Source organism: Sycon ciliatum, chromosome 1, assembly GCF_964019385.1.
Source record: "Sycon ciliatum chromosome 1, ocSycCili1.1, whole genome shotgun sequence".
Classification (NCBI taxonomy): Eukaryota; Metazoa; Porifera; class Calcarea; order Leucosolenida; family Sycettidae; genus Sycon; species Sycon ciliatum.
The window spans coordinates 89,389,386-89,410,935 of record NC_088643.1 but is presented as its reverse complement, the minus strand read 5'-3'; the positions used below and the strand labels follow the sequence as shown (position 1 = coordinate 89,410,935).

At 45.2% G+C, this 21,550-nt stretch overlaps 1 protein-coding gene across 1 annotated transcript; it reads right to left on the bottom strand.

Moving 5' to 3' along the window:
* Positions 1 to 157: 157 nt before the first annotated feature.
* LOC135806303 (WD repeat-containing protein 3-like) lies at positions 158 to 21,363 on the bottom strand. The gene is made up of 35 exons (XM_065320473.1): positions 20,997 to 21,363; positions 19,350 to 19,426; positions 18,452 to 18,514; positions 18,058 to 18,127; positions 17,242 to 17,291; positions 16,794 to 16,862; positions 16,579 to 16,657; positions 16,021 to 16,119; positions 15,747 to 15,815; positions 15,373 to 15,474; positions 14,373 to 14,470; positions 13,909 to 13,936; positions 13,262 to 13,344; positions 12,881 to 12,920; positions 12,500 to 12,618; positions 12,016 to 12,087; positions 11,260 to 11,353; positions 10,344 to 10,445; positions 10,045 to 10,124; positions 9,377 to 9,445; positions 8,743 to 8,815; positions 7,973 to 8,029; positions 6,915 to 7,015; positions 6,460 to 6,475; positions 6,136 to 6,231; positions 5,835 to 5,969; positions 5,598 to 5,648; positions 5,155 to 5,220; positions 3,985 to 4,077; positions 3,447 to 3,497; positions 2,991 to 3,034; positions 2,777 to 2,855; positions 2,231 to 2,280; positions 1,342 to 1,435; positions 158 to 550 (listed from the first exon to the last, which is right to left on the bottom strand). The coding sequence occupies exons 1-35, from the start codon at positions 21,198 to 21,200 to the stop codon at positions 407 to 409; spliced, it is 2,817 nt and encodes a 938-aa protein (XP_065176545.1). The 5' UTR covers positions 21,201 to 21,363; the 3' UTR covers positions 158 to 406.
* Between the last annotated feature and the right edge of the window lie 187 nt (positions 21,364 to 21,550).

Here is a 21,550-nt window from a genome sequence, read left to right as displayed (position 1 = left end):
GCAACAGGTCTGCAGCACGGTAAACGCACCATGCCACTTGTGACAGAGTCGATCATGGGTCTTCTGTACCGTTGTCTCAGTTCTACCCTTCCCTGCACCAATTCGGTCTACACGCATACTTGGCATATGGCAACACTCCCCAACAGCTACTAGCCTGTGAAAGTGTCTGTTATTCTCAGAGTCAAGTTCATTCAGAATGAGCCATACTGAAAACGCAAAGAGAGGGTTAAAAAAAATATCTGACTCGGGAGAAAGCACCTGATTTCGCCAATGCTCAGCATAAAGTGAATGTTCTGAAGATGCTGGGATGCTCACAATGAATTATCACTGCAGTGAGCAGCAAGCCAACAACTTTCTGCCACAGGTACTAGCAAGCATATTAAGCCAGATCATGCGGAAGTTTGGGTTAACTTAACGTTCGCACGGCTGCACGGCGTCGTTTTCTGCTTGTCTCCCTCTTCTCCTCAGCGTCAGCAAACAGATAGATTGAACGTGATTCCAGCTCACGTTGTACAACATTCAGTCCAGCCAGGTTGAACCCGATCGAGTCCTGTATATATGAATGTGTACAGGAAACAGCAACAGCAGCAGCAACAGCAGCAATACGGACACAGGGTACTATTATAGCTGATGGGAAGTGGAAAGTTGGAAACCAACACAGTCTTAACTTCTCTGCTCAAACCAACACAGTCCTAACTTCTCTGCTCAAACCAACAGTCCTAACTTCTCTGCTCAAACCAACACAGTCCTAACTTCTCTGCTCAAACCAACAGTCCTAACTTCTCTGCTCAAACCAACACAGTCCTAACTTCTCTGCTCAAACCAACACAGTCCTAACTTCTCTGCTCAAACTTCACAACTTGACAGCCGGAGACATTTAGAAAAGATTCTCTGGTGTTGAAAACGAGTCAAAACCCTTGCTCACAGCGGTACAGTGACCTCACAACATACTGACTCTGATGGCAGCTGTTAAAGTCCACTTTATAAAGTCGTGCACATAGTTTAGAAGAGAGAGAGAGAGAGAGAGAGAGAGAGACGGGCAGTGCATGTACTCCTCCGCAAGTCCTCGACAACGTGGACAAAATTTCGTTGTCTGACGATCGCCCTTCGGCATGACACTTGCAGTTACAACAAACAGCTCGTTCCATTTCGTCCACAGTGTGTGAACAGCTCTGCACATGTTGCAGCGAGCACTATTGCAGCAACAGTGCCTATCTGTGTTTGAAGAAGTCCTAAAGAGCTCAAGGATCACTTATCACACTTTGCTCGCCTATTTCATTACAATGAAGGACTGCTTTGCACAACATAGTGGCACAGTTCACGAGTGTTGTTAGAACATACCCGAAGCTGCTGAAGGCGCGAGCGTGTGTTGGTTTTCAGCGAGTCCACAACGGGCAGTAAAGCCTCTGTAGAGATGATCTGATTGTGGTGAATCCTGGACAGGGACAGAGACGGAGACAGAGCAGTTAACGCCACACACTCAGGGAGACTCATTCAAATAGTACATAATTATAACAAGTGACTACCTCCATTCCATCATAGTCATACACAGGGCATGATGGTGTTTTCTTCACTGACCAATGCAGCATACTCATGTACATGTATGGTGCCTATTGACCAACCCAGTACATTCGCATATCGTGGCTACTGACTACATGTACTGGCCAATGCAGAATATAGAATTATAATCACTATGAGAAAAGAGAAAGAACCAATAAGTTACGAGTTCTGACTAACAGTCCACCAAGGTAACGAGATAATATACAGCCAGATAGTGCGACAACAAGGCACAACACTGACAAGGATATTGAGACATTCGACGATGTGACACCTAGCTCCAACACCTAGCTGGGAATTAACCGTCTTGCGTGACCGATTCTTTCAATGTTCTAATCTTTAGCTCCAACACCTATTGGTAACTTATTGGTCCTTTCTCTTTACTTATATTACCTCACCATCCGGGTTTAAATAATCATTATGGTGGCTACTTTGCACTTCAGCAGGACGGTGAGGTCTAACAGAACTTGATGATAACAGGACTGGAAGTAACAGGTACAAGATTCAATGTGAAAGTGTTGAGATAGCAATACAACCTCTGCTGGTCAGAAATAATGACACACCGTAAACCCACACTCACACGTGGAAACTTAAAACGTAATTAGGGCATCAGCTACACAGCCTTGCTCAGCACATAGGTTACATATCCAATAAATCATGCTCATCTTCTTACCGCAGCAAGAAGAACACACTGCGGCAAGACAGCTCAATTTCCCAGGCACTCTGCAGACAGACACACACACACAACACATCACAGACCAGCACACACAGTTGAATGAGCACGCGGTTAGTAACCCACCGAGGCAAATCAGTGATCAAGCGGGAGGAGGTGATCATAATTTGGCTACATGCACATAAGAACGGCAGTGTGCCGCGCATAGCATCCATACCTAGGAGATCAGAGTTGCATACTCCTGGGGGCTATGAGCTCTTAGGCATTTACATGATTTCTTTCCACAGCTTTCTCAAGTGGATCGTGAATAGAAGTCCTGGAGAATTCCAATGATTGTTATATGGCTACAATCGGCTCATTCTGGCCGTTTGAAAATTTTCAAACCTGGGAAAGGACAGTGTGATTGAATGCACCCACGACCACTGCGGTTGTGTGCTCATGTACAGTCACAGAAGGAGGGAACGCAGCATTTAACAGGTACGCCTACAGTGCAGTGGCTAGTACAAATTGTACAATGGAGCTATTCCTGGCTTGCAAACAGCTTACCTTGAGCCAAAAGTCGAGCAACTTCAAGAATCGCACCACGTACGAAAACGGCAGCAGAAGCAAAGCTTCTTCCGCCTCACTGGATGCAAAACAAGAATACAGTGAAAGTAGGCAATAGCAAAGAATTATCAGTCTGTAGTTAAATGCTGGTGAATCACTAGATAACAACGCTAAATCAGGCAATAAAAGGAGTGCAGTAGAAAGGACTGCTCACCTGGATCGTACTTTCCGGAACACATCCAGTACAAAGCGCTCCGGCTGGATAGGAAAGCCAAAACAAATACACAACAAACACAAGTTGTACAACTCCATTGAAAACATTTGGTAAGGTGCACAGGCTCCACTGCAGCCACACTTCATAACACGGAAATCCCTACATCATCACCAAAGTAAGTGGTCTCTTCGCTGCAAATTACTATTACAGCTGCTGTATCTCAATCAAATTTTCGGCCAGGAGCCATCAGCAGGATCCATTGAAAACTATAGACCAACGTTGCTGCTCAACTTAATTCCAGTGAAATAGAAAACAATGCAATCCTTTGAGGCGCTCCAGGACGCACGCAAGCATACACATGTCCATGCACACACAACTACCCTCTACAAGTTGGCAACACACAGTTTGCGAGCGGACATAAGTGCAGGAATACAATCATCACCATGAACAGCTTACCGTGACTAAGCCGTATGCTATGATCATTGGATGAGGCTCGGGACGTGCAATCTGTATCATCAACGCATATGCACGCAGACACACGCACACGCACACACACACACACACACACGATGCACGCATGCGCCACCCAACGACAGATCCACGTATGCATCCATCATACGTGTGCACATGATCCCAGAGAAACTCAATGTCAACGCAATGCTCATCCACCAGAGAAGATATGGATTCATGACACCGGCAAAGAAACATGCAGCAGCAAATGTCACAGAGTAGCAGCTGAAGGAGCCCACAAATACAACCAATACGAGTAACGGATGTTTGTAGTTACAGAGAAACAAACCATCAATTTACAGATTCCCACCACTCACACCAATAACACCTCTGCAACATTGCAAAGACACGCCTCGGGCCAATAGTTTCTCGACCAGACTAGGGACTTTTGCACTGACGACTACACAACAAAATAATCATGACAGGAGATATAAATACCCTACAGGAGGTTCAACTTGTGGTGTGGTTCTCTACAAGTACTCACATCAGTTGAAGATTTCTCTTTCTGAGCTGCCCATGCGTCCAGTTTAGCCCGCTCCGCTTGCGCAATCTCGATTGCTTCAATAAGCCGCTCAGCCTTGACGGGAGAAGGTAGCATACAAGATGCAGTGAACGTCAATCAGTGTGATCATACTATCTGCTAGTGCTGCAGATGTGTACAGTGTGTACAGTGTGTACAGTGTGTACAGTGTGTACAGTGTGTCCAGCAGTGGCTCACATACACTGTAGGTGCAGTAGAACCTCTCTCTCTCTCTCTTATCCATGCACCCCAGTACCACAGTATGCATACATTGCAGAATCATGCCATTAAACCTGGAAACAGTACCAGTAGTATATGTAGTAACACTACATCCATACTGGATAAGACACACGTGATACATTCCCTGGGGCTCACTGAACTAAGATTGATGTCATTCACAAGCATCCGTATTGGAGACAGTAGTTATGACCTGTTACGCTGTGAAGTAGTTCGGCTCACCGGCAAGAAAAGGGAGAAGGACTTGACAGGGGTACCTTCTTGTAAGGTACCCCCATTGCGGGAGGTGTTCGAACATGGGAGGTCTGGATAAGAAAGGGTTTACTGTGATGAAGATGGTGACATAAGCTAGACCTGGTTTAGGGGCTGAGAGTTCCCTAAAAAGAAGAGTGATGGCGCTTTTATTTCCAGAGAGCAGATTTGATGTGAAGTGTCACGTCCAATACAAAAGAGTGTGCACGTAGATGTAGAAGAGCATGCAAGTGACAGGTGTGTGAGACAGGTGTGTGAGTCAGGTGTGCAAAAGGTGTGAGACAGGTGTGTAGAGGTGTGTGAGACATGTGTGTGTGTAGAAAGACAGGTACTAGAAATGCACAAAGTGACATGTGCAGGAAGGGGATAATCTCTTTCTGAAGGTGGCTGTGTCGCATCAACAGCAGGTCAGTGTGCCTCGAGTAAAAGAAGTTGGTCCAATGCAACTATCTGTAACTAACTTGCCTGTTGTGAGCCAAGCTTCTAGCAAGTAAGAGTTGGGGAAGGTGGACTGATAGACTGGCATGCAAATCGTTCCACTACTGAATGATGCAAAGAATGGGTAGGAGTAGAACATGCGGCGTACATTGTGTACGTACACCCTGCATACAAACATGATGTGTACAGTCATGATTGTGTACTTACACCCTTTATTGTGTCAATGGTCTGACGGCCAGCTAACTCTGCTTCACCCTCTGTCTCTCCGGGTATCTAGGACACAAACAACGCACAACACCACAATCAATGTCAACTCCCTCAACTAATGAATAGCATAATGAATGTCAACAATTAACCATGCAAGCGAAAGAAGCAACCCACATAACAAAGAAAATGGAATTCACAAGAGAAGTGATAGGATTTCGTCCATTCGATTTGTCCACAGAATATCATTTAGTATACAATGAACCTGCAAACCGTACTAGAACGAACAGTGCACAGTGCACAGTGTACAAATAGACATGATGAACACACAATACTGGCACTAGTATCCACAGTGTACAAGCTGCACTAGGACACTAGGACACTAGGACATGAGGAATAGCCCAACTAATTGAGCAACTCCATTCTATCGCAGCAGTCAACCTTACCACTTTCGTAACCTGGCCAGCCATTGCTTCTTCATCAGCAGCTTCTCGTTCCTAGCAAGCAAAACACAAAACACAAACGATCAACTACAAGTACAGAAAAGGATCGCATTTCATATGAGTCTATTTTCTTCATGACAAGCAGCACAAACTCAGACCCATTGTACCTGAATGTGCTGCACAAACACGCAGGCAGAAGCTCTGAAGAACATTGTGTAGGAAGTGGCATGAGCACAATACCTGTTCACGCTCGTCTTCCGGATGAACTGGTTCGTTAGTTCTCTGCCAGACGCGCAGTGACCGATCGAGTGACGCTGACACCAGAAGAGTGCCACGTGGATTCACTGTCAAACACCATACTTCAGAATGATGGCCCTAGCAATAGGACAAGGCAAAAGGACACATAACAATTATTTGTATATCACTGCAACACACTGACCACCGGGAACTATTGGGATTGCACGAACGTGTGCACACACACACACACACACACACACACACGTACACACGTACACACGTACATATGTACCCACAATCTCACCTCGAGTGTGGAAATGTGCTTAAACTTGTCACCGTCCCAGAACTTGATTGTCTTGTCCTTGCTGGCTGTGAAAAAGTAGTGTGTCTTCGGAACAAACTGACAGGACAACACACACACACACACACACACACACACACACACACACACACACACACACACACACACACACACACACACACACACACACACAAGGGGACACAGAGGAGGATGTGATCTGATACAATGAAAATAGAACAAATGCACACCATGTGGACTTCAAGAACTGAATGCACAAACGGGAAGCATACGTAGTTACATATAGGTACTGCAAAGTAAAAAACATACCTTGACTGCTGTTATGCTGTACACAGAGGCAGAAAGACAACGGGGGGAAACAACAGAGAGAAAGACAAAAGTCACGATATAATACCCAGTACATACAAACATATTGGATAAGATGACTATGCTATTGAGTGTATTGCGTGTAAATAGTGATAGGGTAAAGTGACAAGGTGCACTCAGCGTGAGATAGATACTACAGGGTATGAGCTGGAGCATGGCAAATGCTTTTGTTGTTGTTTTTTTTGCTCTATTTTACTTCACCATAGGCACAGGCAAAATCTGCCTTCCCACTGGGCGTATTGCCGCAGTTTTCAATGCATAAGTCGGACACAGGGCACGTCATGGAAAGTAATGCAATTTGTAACATGGCAATCACAAGCCAGCCAAGATAAGGCACACTGTGAACAAACAAAAAACACACAAGTATGTGTACGTGTACAGATAAGACTTGCGCTCACCTATCATCATGAGCAAACAGAGACTTGTGACAATCACCAAAGTCAAGACCCCACAGCTTGCAGTTCTTGTCAGCTGAACCAGTAACAAGTAGTGTACTATCCTGTTGAGGAAAACAATAACAAGAATCAGAACAGCGGCAGAGAAGGCAACAGCAACAGCAACAGCAACAGCAACAGCAACAGCAACAGCAACAGCAACAGCAACAGCAACAACAACAACAACAACAACAACAACAACAACAACAACAACAACAACAACAACAACAACAACAACAAGAGTGCCAGTAGTGAGGAACCTACAATGACAGCAGCTGTGGTGATGGTGGCAATAGTGACACAAGAAATGAGATTCCCTGCTGAGACGAAATATGAGGTTACAATAATGTAGTGACGCCGTTGCCCGAGTTCGAAGGTATGGACCACGCGGAAGCTGGTGTCAGGTGGTCAACTCGCTAACAAGTCCTGTACTAGAGTCACATATCTGGATGGCTTTGGTTAGTGCATGAAGTTCGGAAGCGATGGGGATGCATGCACCTACTACGTGTAGCATGGACAAACCGGGCAATGTACCCATATCAACCATGTCACTCGGCGGGAGCGGCGGGTGTACATATACCACATATCCAAAGCTGGAGGGAATTGAACGGATTCAGGAGCACCATGGTGCACTTGAAAATGAATTTGGAGGCCTGGGTCATGCATGTACGTATATCTGGAAGGACTGTGCTGCGGCCGCCTGGTTTGGCGTACGGTGGACAATGCCTGAGCATGTAGTGCGTGGCGCACAGGCGTGTGGCGTCCCTATCTGATCTTGAACCCGACGTCCCGTACCGGACAAGGTCAGTGGAGTAGGATCAGCAGGATGTAACGCCAAGCTTGGATCAGAAGGGCATCATTCCTTCAGGAAAGCTGAAAGGCAACCAATAGCAGAGCTTCTGCTGGCTATAATGTTCTTTCTTTTTGGACCTATCCTCCTAAACTTAAGACCATGTCTGCAGGTGAACGGACCAGCCCATGACTGTCCCACAGACATTTGCTTATCACTTGAAAGTACTTACGAATGAAATGTCCATTGTGATGACAGGCAATTTGTGGCCATACAGGGAGAGAAAGTACTGGAGCGGGAAAAAACAAAACAAGAAAACAAATGCAAAACCAACTCATTTTATAACTAACCACACATGCACGCACGCACGCGCGCGCACACGCACGCGCGCGCACACACACACACACACACACACACACACACACACATATCCATGACCCAGCAAAGAGCTACTTCAAAAGTGCATGACCAGTCTAAACAATAATTATACTCTCCCCTTACCCGGGCAGGTTGGGATCGGGCACTACGCATCACTTGGAATTGCCCGTAACTAGAAACATACAAGCAGTATGATTGCATGGAAGTATTTAAAGGACTTCATGCCAATCAATATTTCTGGTGCTGTTTTTCGTTGAAAGGCCTTTTTCATGACTCGAGAGGGGTCAGAAAGGTGCCCAGTAGACGAGAGTGCCCAGATCTGAGGAGTCCGGATTAGGGGAGTTCTACTGTACAAGGATTACGTACTCCAAGCTACTACTGTGCCCGCTCAAGTCATTTTTTTCCTTGCATAGCAAGCCAGATTATTCTTCGACAGACACAGACAGAAACACTAGTACGGTGTAACAGACAACTTCATAACACGTGTGTGCTACTCAGTCAATCAGTTTGCTCTTCCGAACTTCCCCGACATGGCCGAATAAGTGTCGCAAGCACTATGAACAAGGGCAGAGAGAAGAGCACATGCACACATAAAATATTCTACTTGCTCATCGTGCTACATACCTTGAGCGAGTCAGCAAAGAACACTTTGACGGTGAAGTCGAGTAATGCTATAGCAATCAACCGCTGATCAGGACTACAGGAATACACACAGATCAAAACAACATGCACAAGAAGATTGTTCAGTGAGAGCACTACAAATAAACGAAGAGAATGAGTTCTGGGTGTCACTGCTTGCCCTGCTCTGGTAGAAACTTGCCGATACTGGATGCACAACGTACGCATACTCCATGCACATAATGATGCATATTCCATGCACATAATTATTACGCATACTCCATGCACACATTATGCATACTCCATGCACATAATTATGATGCATACTCCATGCACATATATGTATGCATACTCCATGCACATCTGCATGCACATACGCATACTGCATGCACTGATTAAGATATACACCTGTGATTGCTACATACCGGTATGTGCACATGCAAGTTGCTACGAAGGCACAGTATTTTGAATAAGTACATGTAATATCGATCCATGCACACTACAGCAGTCGTATGTGAACGTGTGCACACACACGCGGTACTGCATGTGGACATACCGGTATGTAGTAGTAAGCACAGCCGTACAACTTCATCACTTAATGTAGTGTCTGCATTGCATAGACATGCACAAGCACACTCACCTGAACTTGACACAGAGGATATTGTCTGACATCTCTAGTGTCCTGACATGGGCAAAGCTCAGGCGCTTCCTACAAAAGGCACACGAAGAGAACAAAAAGAAAGTGTTTCACATCAGTCAAACATCCAGGAGCATGCCATTACCGTAAAGTACCGCCAGAGCGCCCCGTCTCGCGAGAGCGCCCCACCTTGATTTTACAGCCTGAGAAAGGAAAATCGTATGGCAGAGTGCAACGAAGTTTGTACGATGTGAGAATCTTAGTGTACTAAGGTCACGCTTGGCAGGGTTTTGCGTGGAGCTTGTGACCGCTCGAAGGTACGGATTTTCTGCAAAACGTGCAATATGTGTACAAGGTTCATGTCGTATGACCTACAGACAGCAGACCACCTCCACAATACGACCACGAAAGGATGAGATGGTGGGGCGCTCTGGCGGTACTTTACGGTACATCCAAAGAAATCCAGAAGAGGCTAGTTAGGCTACTGTGCACCGTGGGCCTCACAGCCTTGCTACGCAACCAATGCACTCAACGATTCGATCATGGCATGACTTCTCCAGCTACTAAAGTAGCTCGAGAGTTCTTCTGTGACAGCTGTAGCACTGGTTCAAGTACCGCACACATAAAAGTGCTGTATCACTAAGATCTCATAGTGCACATAGTGCACTTACTTGGAACTTTCACCGTCCTGGACGAGCTCAAACTCCCAGAACTTGACCGTGTTATCTGCACTCCCACTCACAAAGCCACGCTGTAGAAACAAAACAACCGTACATGCAGAGTCACAGTTCAGAAGAATCAACAGAGACACAAGCTGCTTCACTCATATAGGGTCTGTCACAGATCTGTGTCAATTGTGACAATCCTATCCAGGTTATTGTATGCAAATCGGCTGTCTTCTGTACAATGTAGTTGAGAACGAGGAGAGAGGGGGGGGGGGGGGGGGGGGGTGTTGCTGGCAACAACTCACCTTGTCTGGTGCAAGACACAATGATGATACAGCAGCACTATGTGCTTCTTCAGATTCTAGCGTAGTACCGCTGGCCAAGTTGAACATCTTAATAAAACCATTCTGTACCGAACACACACACACACACACACACACACACACACAAACACACACGCGCACGCACGCACCCCCCCCCCCCCCCCCCCCACACACACAAACACACACACGTGCATGCGCACGCACGCACGCACCCACACACACAATCACGAACGCACCCACACGCTCACATATGCAAGCACACATCACCAACAGAAGAAATAATTATAGTTCACAACATGCACAAAGACTGGTGCAAAGAATGGTGCATACGCATACACAACACCCACAGGACGCTTTTGAAATACACAAGCTCTGAATGTAAATACTAAATACACACTGGCTCATTGTAGCGTAGAGAATGTTGATGAGCAGCCTTCACCAACATGGGGGGGGGGGGGGGGGGGGGGTAGTATCACACAGGTCCAAATGTATGCCGGTACATGGTCTGGCACCTGAGGCGACAGGTCCCTAAGTACAGGTGGTTCTTATCGCAATGGTCACTAAAGGCTGGTATTACTACTACTATGTCCACTGGGTCTATCTTTCGAAAAAGCTTGCAACTTTGCAATAACGCTTCACCGTGGAGCATGACATCATAACGTCCACTTCCATCTATCTACTGTATTTGCTCCATGGACCACGTCACAGGCTGGTCAAAGCTTGTATGGTAGTAGGAGTCGGCATTGTGTTGAATACATGTACACGTGCTGCGTGTGTTCAAAAGTAGCATCCACCGTCTGACAACACCCACTGGTAGCAGACCTTGACAGCAGTGACGGTAATACCAGAGAGCGTGCAGCATGGCATTCTTACCTTGCATACAGCATGGCATTCTTACCTTGCAACCCACTACCACATGGGTATCACCGGGCATAAAGAAGCAGGCTTGTGCATAGTCACACTCCAGTGTGCGTATACATTGCTGACTGCCTCTACAAAGAAGAAAAGCAACGCCAGCAGACAACATCAGAGTTTGCGTCAACCTATTAAATAAAGATATTGCTATACTTCAGAAGTACAAGGAATGCATGGTGCACATCACTGCTCTTTCAAGGCACAGAAGCTTTCCCAACCAGTTTTGGCTCAATTTCAAACTTCAGTTAGCAGGCAGGTACTGTAGTTCTCCAATGGGGAGATTTTCAATTGAAAAGAAAATAAAAGACTTCAGGCGAACATCGAGTCCACAAAGAACACGACTTATAGAATGCCACTGGACAGCCAGCGCTTTTGTGGGGGACCCCAGCGAAAGCCGGCAACTGGGTTACCTTGCAATCAGCGCCGGCAGCCCCAGCTGGTCTGCAAAGACCCATCACAAGGCAGCTATGAGGAGCCAGCCACCATTCTGTCAAGTTGTGCCCAAAACGAGACAAAGCCAAATTAGTATCTGATGCCATGGCCGTGGATGCTGCCGTTGACGACATTGTACTTGTGGAGTATGAGCAAAGAATGGTTCTTCCCAGAAAGAAGCTAATGAAGTAGCAATGCGGCAATGGTGATAAGAAGCCGATCAGATCCAGGGCTATCCCATACGATAGAACAGATCAGGAGTACACGCTAGCTCTGTAACACAACAGGGCAGTACTGTACTACTCACATGTTCCAGACTTTGATTGACTCTGGCGATACCGTGAGGTATGCTGAACCGTCGGAATTGAAGTCTATGGCCCTATGCCAAGCACAGCAGCACAAGCACACAGGCAACAAGGATACAATACGGAATGAATGAAGCATGCAGTTACAATAACATGATGCAACCTGAGGGAGTCTACGGCCAGTTCATATCGACAATCATGAAGATGTTGCGATTTCAACAGCAACGGAGCCCATGCACATATTCCTGCACCTACAGGACTGTGGTACATCTACCAGTACCAGTGGGATTAGCTACATTGCATAAGGCTAGACAGTTATCAGCAAAGATCAGCATCATCTGATCATGATGTCATTTTATTGGCATGGACCATATGTCAGTACGCAGGACACTTCACCAACTCGCAATGCTGTGCGCATACAATTACATGCTCAATCATGCAAAAATGGGGAAACTTTCTACATATACATGTAATACAAGGACTTACTTCACAGCAGATCTGTGACCAGCGGATACTACACTGGACACCAGCTGACTGGACAGGGGCTTCTCAGAGAAATCCAGCTCATACACCGCCACACTGTTGTCATTCCGTGAGCAAAGCACCTGCACGCAGAATGACAACATTTAAATTAAATACAAAAGTACTGGCAACAGATGAAATTGTGCCACAACCTCTAGTAATCCCTCATCGCAACGGGCACAAGGCATCAGCAGCCATGAACAAGCAGACAGGCATGCAGTAGAGGATTCAGCAACAATTTTTAAGATACCAGTGTCAGACTCTACCCCCAGTGTGCCTGCCAGGGTGTGCCGTAGAACAGATGAGAAAGGCTCCGTACTCGAAGCTGAGCAATCATACACTCACCCTCTGTGATCCAGATGCCAGCTGAGTGAAATCAATTGAGCTGTAATGCATACACACAAAGAAATACAGATATGAAAACAAGTTGGCAAACATAATCTGTAGAAGCATATGGTACACACAAAATGTCTCCACCATGTACTAATACATTACTAGTACAGTGTACATGTTCCTACAATTGTAGTCAGTGACATAGCATGCCAGAGTAGTAAAATTATGACTTTCAATACTATCCCTGGCTCTCCGAGACTATAATTATAATCAGTCACCAAACAGAAGCTACAAGTACACGACACAATACACAGAAGACAGAAAATGAATGAATGTATGATTGACAACCGTGTGTGATAGCATAGGAGAGGACTTCCTTGTCAATGGCCTTACCGTATCTTTGTGTCAGCATGCTGAACATACACGGGTGACATCTCATCATCTACACAACGTTCAATTTCCTTTGGCTGCGGGTCCTATCACAACAAACAATAACATACACCAGAGAATGCTAGATACAAATAAACTACGTGTATGTGTAAACACACGGCTGTCAGACCTGTGCGCCATGGCCTGACCACTTTTCGTCCCAGGTCGCGTTTGAGGAATGACCAAAACTGGTTCGTAACCATTCTTATCACTTTCAAATACATGTACAGTGAGTTTTGTTCCGGGTGTTCGGGTAGTGGGTAATGGCCTGGCCACCATAAACCTGCTTCCAACAAACCTGTAAAAAGATTAACCTAGGCTCAGGTATTCATCAAGGAAACTTGAAACAAACAGGCATGTATGTGAGCAGCAAAACATGATCAATGTGAGTGAGTGGGGAAAGCCACCAGAACAGGAAGGAACTCCAGATGGACCAGACATTTGATGCAAACGGTCCTGATCTACTAGTAGACACAATGCTCATCGGAGAAAGGTGCAGTAAGATATTGGGCAAAGTTGAAAGTCGAGTGTGCACTCTTCTACAGAGGTGTAAAGATTCATCTACTAGTGCTCAAGACATGTCATACAGTCAAGCCAGGAAAAGGACATACCACAGCCTTGCCCTTCTCTTCTTTTTCCCTGCAATGAGAGTAGAAGCAAGGAAGAATTAGAACAGAGTGAATGAGCGCAAAAGTGCATGTGTGCATGCGTGCCTGCATGCATGTGTGCGTATGTGCGAGAGAGTGAGGGGGAGAGGGGGAGGGAAGGTCTCTATGGTACCAGTCTTGTGTGAGAAACAATATCAAGCTCAAGCTCACATAACATGACTAACGGCAACAAGAACAAGAACAAGAACAAGAACAACAAGAACAACAAGAACAACAAGAACAAGAACAACAAGAACAACAAGAACAACAACAACAACAACAACAACAACAGCAGCAGCAGCAGCAGCAGCAGCAGCAGCAGCAGCAGCAGCAGCAAGAGCAAGAGCACCCACCACCAGCAGTAGCAGCAGCAGTAACAACAGGACTGACATTTTATAAAGAGTAGCAGCAGTCAGGCAGCAAGTTACCTGAGTGCTTTTCTGGCACGCTTCACTCGCCGCTTGACATGGGCTTCTACTTCTTCCTCAGTTCGAACTTTGAAGATTTCAAAGAATGAGTCAGCACCCTGTCAACAGTACAATATAGAGAGTTTACGCTTCATGTTTTTTTCCAATTTTGAAAATGAGATCTCACGGCCAAATTGGTGCCCATTATGCTGTAAAGTGAGATTTCAACCCGACAGATGGCCAACTCACGGTGAAAAAAGCGATTCAACGCACGTTAGTTCTCACTCACTGTGAAAAAAGGGACTCAACACGCTTTTTTTTCTCACGTTCGAAATTGAAGAAAAAAAACTGAAGCGTAAACTCTCGAATGTGAAGAAAAACACGTGCAATGATATTCCAAAAAGGACACAGACACAGACGCACACATACACACACACACAGACTGACAGACAGACAGACACAGACGCACACATACACACACACACAGACTGACAGACAGACAGACACACACACTCTGTCTGTCTCTTTGTTGAAAATGGAATAGCCATGACTGCAGCACAACATCACACTTAGAACAAGAACAAACTCTTCAGGTTCCTCACAAGCAAAGCCTTCGAACGCGTTTCACAAGTGTACTTTCATGCTATTCTTCTCTGTGCTGTTCTATCACCTCTCTGCTGGACTTCAAAGTAAAATCCATTGCTCTTGTTCCTTTTCTTTTTGCCTTTATTCCACCTAACAAAGCGGTGTGAAAGTGCACTTGTAAAGCACTTCCGAAAATTATGCTTGTGAGGAGTCTGAGGTTTGTTCTTTTGAATCTTTTCCTCTAAGTGTGATGACATTTTGTCTCCTTGAAAACTGCAGCACAAGGTGGGATTTCATCATGATGACAACAGCACAATGCAAGAAAATGCATGTGCTGCCAAACAACCGCACTGTCCACTGGCACAATGCAAGAAAACGCATGTGCTGCCAAACAACCGCACTGTACATTGATACACACTGCACTGTGATGACTTACTAAGCAACCGAGCAGAGTACCATTCTCATTCAGTGCCAGCATTAGCACACGCTCCTTGCTTTGGCGCTGAATCGTGCCAAGCAGCTCACAGTGTACTTGGTACTGCACAAAGAGATGTGGACAAATACAAACGTCAAACAGGCATATCATCACACTATGCTGCACATTTAAACAACATGCGCTGCTATTAGTTATAGAGTGATTTCACATATTTGTCATGAGACTAACTTTGTGTAGAAAGTGATCATGGCACGTGGACAGTGGAACCAACATGGCCGACATCATGTGACCCATGGATGCAAGGGTTGAGTGGAGTTGGAACCAGCATAGCTGCCCTGTATGGTCATGTGATAGAAGTGCTTAGTATCAAATACCTTGTAGCCAGCCTCTGGCTTTTCTGCTGTTGATGTGGTCGATGATGCTGCAGTGGAAACTTCAGAGCTCTGCAGAACAATGCAAACAGAAAGAGGTAGGAAGAACATGCAGCAGTTACGCCCAGTGCAAATACGACTCGTACAAGCAAACATGCACACAATAGTGTATAGTATCTCTTCAAGCACTGTTTTAGAAGACCATTCATGAGAATGGAGCACTACATAGCAGCACACACTACACGGGTATTACAATCAAAAGGTAGCTTTGAAATACCTCTACTGTTGTGTCATTGACTGCCCATATCCGTAGCTCCTGGTCTGCTGAGCCAGTGACTAGCCTGAGTGAGTCGCCAACCAATGCCAGCGCTGTTACCTGTGTGATACATGTACAATAGCAAAGCAATGCACCGAGTTGCATTTCAAGGTATAGCCAGTCTACAGCCAGCCAGTTGAATATTTCAGATTTTATTAACTGAAGTATCACCAAATCAATATGACTGCAGATAGAAGAAAGAACATAATGGATACCCGTTATGAACAACTGTCCACCACTGTAACTAGATGATGTACGGGTCAGAGAGTGCAACTAGGCACCAAACTGAGAGAGCACTGAGTCATTTAACGATCCGATGCCTAGCTCCAAGACATCTCCCGTTCTCCAATCTGCTCAAAAGAAATCTGCTCAGCTTTTTGATAACGTTGTGGTTCAATAACCCTCTTCAGAACGGAAGAATGCACCACCAACCCTCAGAACAGCACCAGGCATCGTATACTGTTCAGCATGCAAGTGATTTTGTAAATGAAACACATGCGTCAACCAATAGAAACGTACCTCGCCACGATGACCGATTAGTGTCTGAAAGCAATGCTTCGTCGTCAAGTCCCATAGCTTGACAAATGTATCATTGGAACTAGGAACAACAGAGATAAGACGGGCAAGATTGCACACAGTAAGACATGATCATCTTGACTGTGACATATTCATAAGGACAGCAGACCGGTTAGAAACGACTTGGAGAAGGAGAAAATAAATTTCCAGACTCTAACCTTGAAATGAGAACATTCTTTTCCGGAAAGAACAACACATCTGTGACAGGTCCTTTGTGCCCTTTCAACCTGCACGAGACAAACAAAGAACATACAAGAAGGACATTATCTAGACAGAGAATATTCTGAAGCCTCTTTAGCGCTACATGCCCAAAAATCATTGATGATGCATAGAAAGCCGAAAGCAAAGAAGGCAAGACAGGGAAATACACACCCTGCCGCTTGTGACGCCCTACCAAACAGTGTAGGTTTCACAAGTGTGAAAAGGATGCACTTCCGTCATTCAGAACACAATCAAGTTCATTCATCCGGATCTTCAAAGGTTTAAATTATGTGCTCTTCACATGCTAAAAAGGCGTCCACAATCAAGGATCAACGCACCGATGCAGTGAGAGGTGAGTGCACGAGACCCTGCACAAATGTTACCAGCAGAATACAGATGACTCACCTGTAGAGACCGCTCTCATCAACTACATCCCACACTATGACATCAGTATCCTGAAGTAACAATGTACGAAAATATAGGCACATGTACAAACATCCCAAGGAGGACAGTAAGAGACCTCAACCACAGAAAGCGTAGCTGACCAGTGCCACAACCAAACAGCAAAGCATAGACAGAAAGAGAAACGCCAACACAGGCACGTACGTGTGAGATGAATGTGAGGAACGCTGGACGAATAGAATGACAAATTTCGGCTTAAAAATATGACTTACAAATACACTATATTCACACAGAGGAAAGGTGTAAACTTCGTTTTTTTGTACTTGCTGGCTGCTGTATTCCTATTCTACCGGAAACCATATTGGCCTGACGCACTTCACAAAACCACTCTGTGGCAAACCAAATCGTTACGATAGAGTACGGTACGTTGCGCTATTTTCAAAATACACTGTTTTTGATGCAAGTGCTTGCAGTGGCAGAGTCAACGCAGCCAATCTGCTTGCGTCAGACACTGCTGCGTCGGACACTCAGATTTCCCGCGTTTTCATCAGTTGCCATGGAAAATGTCATGATTCAGATGGTGACGCAGCATTTTCGACGTACTTGCAATGGACGTAAAAATCAGTACTCTATGGCCGAAGTACTCCATATCTGAGGTCAAATGACTGGACACAGATATGCAGTGTCTTTACAAAAGTACAGTGCTATGTAATCTAATGCAACGAAAAAAGTATCTTATATCCAGGGTTCTTTATACTGAAGTTCCACTGTGCTGGAAGCCAAGTCACTCAACCCACCTGTAATACTGTCCAAACATACCTGAGAGCCTGAAGCTAGCACAGTGCCTGGGCCGTTGAAGCGAAGTGCAGTAACAGCAGACTTGTGACCACTATATATGTAGACAAAAAAAGATAGACAGCAGTAATATATTGCAGCTTTCACTACTGTGAAGGCGAAGCCAAACGCATAGAGCACACTAAGTAGAAAACGACGTCATGCTGGCTGACCTCGGTAACACAAGTAGTAGCAGTGAAGGCGCTGGCAGCGGTAGCAGCGGAATATGTAGACACAACTGTGCAACGTGTATAGAGCTAAAATGAACTCACACCCTTTCAAAAACCAATGCTCTCTCTCTCTCCGACTACGATCCAGCCACATGACATATGTACAACATTTGCTCAGAACACCCCGGTAGCCAGCATCTCATACTAACCTTAGCGTGACACGGCATGATAGGGTTACTAAATCCCACAACTTGATCGAACCATCGGCGTAACTAAAAACAAGAACCACAAACACAGCAATACTCAGTCTTGCACAGCCTTCATTATCCTGCCCTCCCCTGTACTCAGTCTTGCACAGCCTGCACTATCCTACCCTCCTCTATACTCAGTCTTGCACAGCCTGCACTATCCTACCCTCCTCTGTACTCAGTCTTGCACAGCCTTGCTTCACTATCCTACCCTCCTCTGTACTGATCGTATCACATGACATTCAGAAGATATAAAGTACTTGAAGCACATGTCAGAAGTTCATTCTTGTCAGGGGTTGCATACCCATTATTTGGATCCTACACGAATATACAGTCAACCTACCCTTATAACGATAACCTCTATAACGATATTACCCTTATAACGATATTTTTCTGCCAAACCAAATCACTCCATTGACTTGTGTATACAATGCATTACCTCTATAACAATATTGCTATAACGATATTACCCCTATAACGATATAAAATGGGCTGACCCATTGGCATTTTCCATTTTATAACAATATCTAGCAGGGAATATGTAGAGCCCACCATCCAGGTAGGGCAAGCTTCACTTGATAAGTCGCTGGGACAGGACAACATGCAATGGGGCACCAGTGGGCACCTTGCTGTGCACATAATGTGCATGTACGTCAGTTTTTTATGCTATGAAGAGTGTAAAAATGAACAAAATCCATGCATTATGACGTATGTGTATGAAATGAACCAGTTACCCCTATAACAATATTACCCTTATAACAATATTTCTTGGTGTGACGCAAATATCGTTATAAGGGTAGGTCGACTGTAGTGCCAAACTTGCTGCACAAAACACACCAATGCAACACAAGGAGCCTACCCAGCCGCCAACAGCTTTTGATCTTGTGACAAAGCCAGCTTAGTCACCTCATGCTTGCCACCCGCCAAAGTAGCCACCTGATACATGCACAAGCAACATACAAAATAGTTGTAGAGAAAGTGCATAGCTAATAGGTAAGCAAAGCCCAGCCTCCATGTTTAAAAAGAAGAAAATGTACAGCATAGTCAGCATCAGGAGACCACTTTCAAAGAAAGGAAACAAGGCACAGAAGATGACAACCCCTCCCCCCCCCCCCCCCCCCCCCCCTCCTCAGCACAAAAAAGTAATGAAAAGAAAATTGATGGCAAGTAGCTTGTCATCTGTTGCTCCTAAAAAAAGGATACTCTTGAGGTAAATATTTCGAGACTGCAATGATTCACAGTGCTACTAGGGACAGCTGCGTGTCAACTGGTTGAAAGCGAACTAAATGTAAGGATGTGTAAAACTACAATGGGTTGCATGGAAGCAGGCCCAACCAGACTGGCAAAGAGTGGAAATGCTGGTGACTGACTTGCAAACTACACAGGCACCCGACCTGCAAAGTTCAATGAGTGGGTACAAATGAGCAATTTTTAGATCTCACATATGTATTGTGATTACTGTACTCGCATGTTACGTGGACTACCCTGGGCCAATATAACAATTTCAATGGTCACGTATGATAAATCTGAATATTGGGAAACAGGTACAACCATGCTGCGACTCACAGTGGATTGGGAACGTGTGACCTGGCACAAGGGTAACATGGATGCGGCAAAGGGGATTTCGGTCTTTGGCCTTTGGTTGGTAGATCTGATCTATCCTCTACCATCGCTTAGGAGCTGCATCTCACGCCTGATCATGGGACGGCCGTCACATGGAAGCGGCAAGGTGGTTCTCTACCAGCACTGTACGTGGACCCGTAAATTGGGCCGTAATATTTTATTTTATTCATGTATTCGTACATGTGTCGGCTGTGCCAGGTTGGTGTTGGTTGGTGTCGCATTTGCTGTAAGAGTTACAGTGTGCTAGAAGTTCATATAGATCAGGTTCACAAATCTATGTTTTGAAATGCAATACACGATTCTACTGTAGTCTAGTTCTTAGAGACTAGAATGGTAATCACATGCGATAGGCCAACGTAACCACTCACAATCGCACTTACAGTCCATTCATAAAAAGATGGGCTCTGGCTCTGGCGAGCTCCCGTATTTGGCGGTTTTTCGTGATTTCATCGTACACAGTGCAGTGCTGCGAACTTTGAAATTTGAAAAAGGGTCCAAAAAGGGTGCCTGAACTGGGGTTCGAACCGCAGAATGCACTGTTGCCAGGCGGGGTCAAACGGCCTGGATTTTGATGGTTTTCCCAATTCTGTGCTTTTGGGGCAAAACCTGGCCGAAATCCTATTCTTGCTATGGCTTGCTTTTTGGACAAAAAAACTTCAGAAACATAATTGGAAGAGGATTCCATAGGGGATTGCCAAAAAAAATTGTAAAAAAACTCAAAGTTTGACCCATTTATGGCCAAAAGCTAGAAGTTCATTTTTTTCTGAATGGACTGTAGTGCTATCAATTCGTTTCGAAATCAACCATCATAATTATAATCGAATGACTTTACAAGGACACAGCTGATATGCCCATAGCAGCAGTTATACTGACAGATATTCACCTTCTCGCCACTCTTGCATTCCCAGAGAATGATGTTCTCCAAAGCACCAGTTATTGCCACCAATCGCTTGCTGTTGAAGCCACGCTTTGCCTGGCCAGTAGGATCATGAGTAAATTTACAGAAGAGTCCATTGCACTTCTGGCTGCTGATGATGCCAACCGTTTGTGCAGGCACGTAACGGAGATAAGATTTGGTGAGCACCATTAGTGATCCGTCATGTAACTCTACAACTATCTACATGAATGTCTACTGCAATGAATACAATGAGGGAAGCCACCATTACACCACACTAAAATTCTTCACGACGCCTGTTTGAATGTCTACTATTGTTTTCGAGCGATTGGAATCAATCATGTAGAAAACAGTCTTGTACCAAAATTATTACAACAACAAAAATGTTATCGCAAAAATGAGTGACAGATTACCTGGAGCTCGCACCCAGTTTCATATCCCCTGGCAACGTTGACACTTGGTCGGAAGACTGTTCTGTGAGCATGAGTAGCACTTCACAATCTGAGTCACGTCACGTGGCATTGTACCTGTAGATGACATCA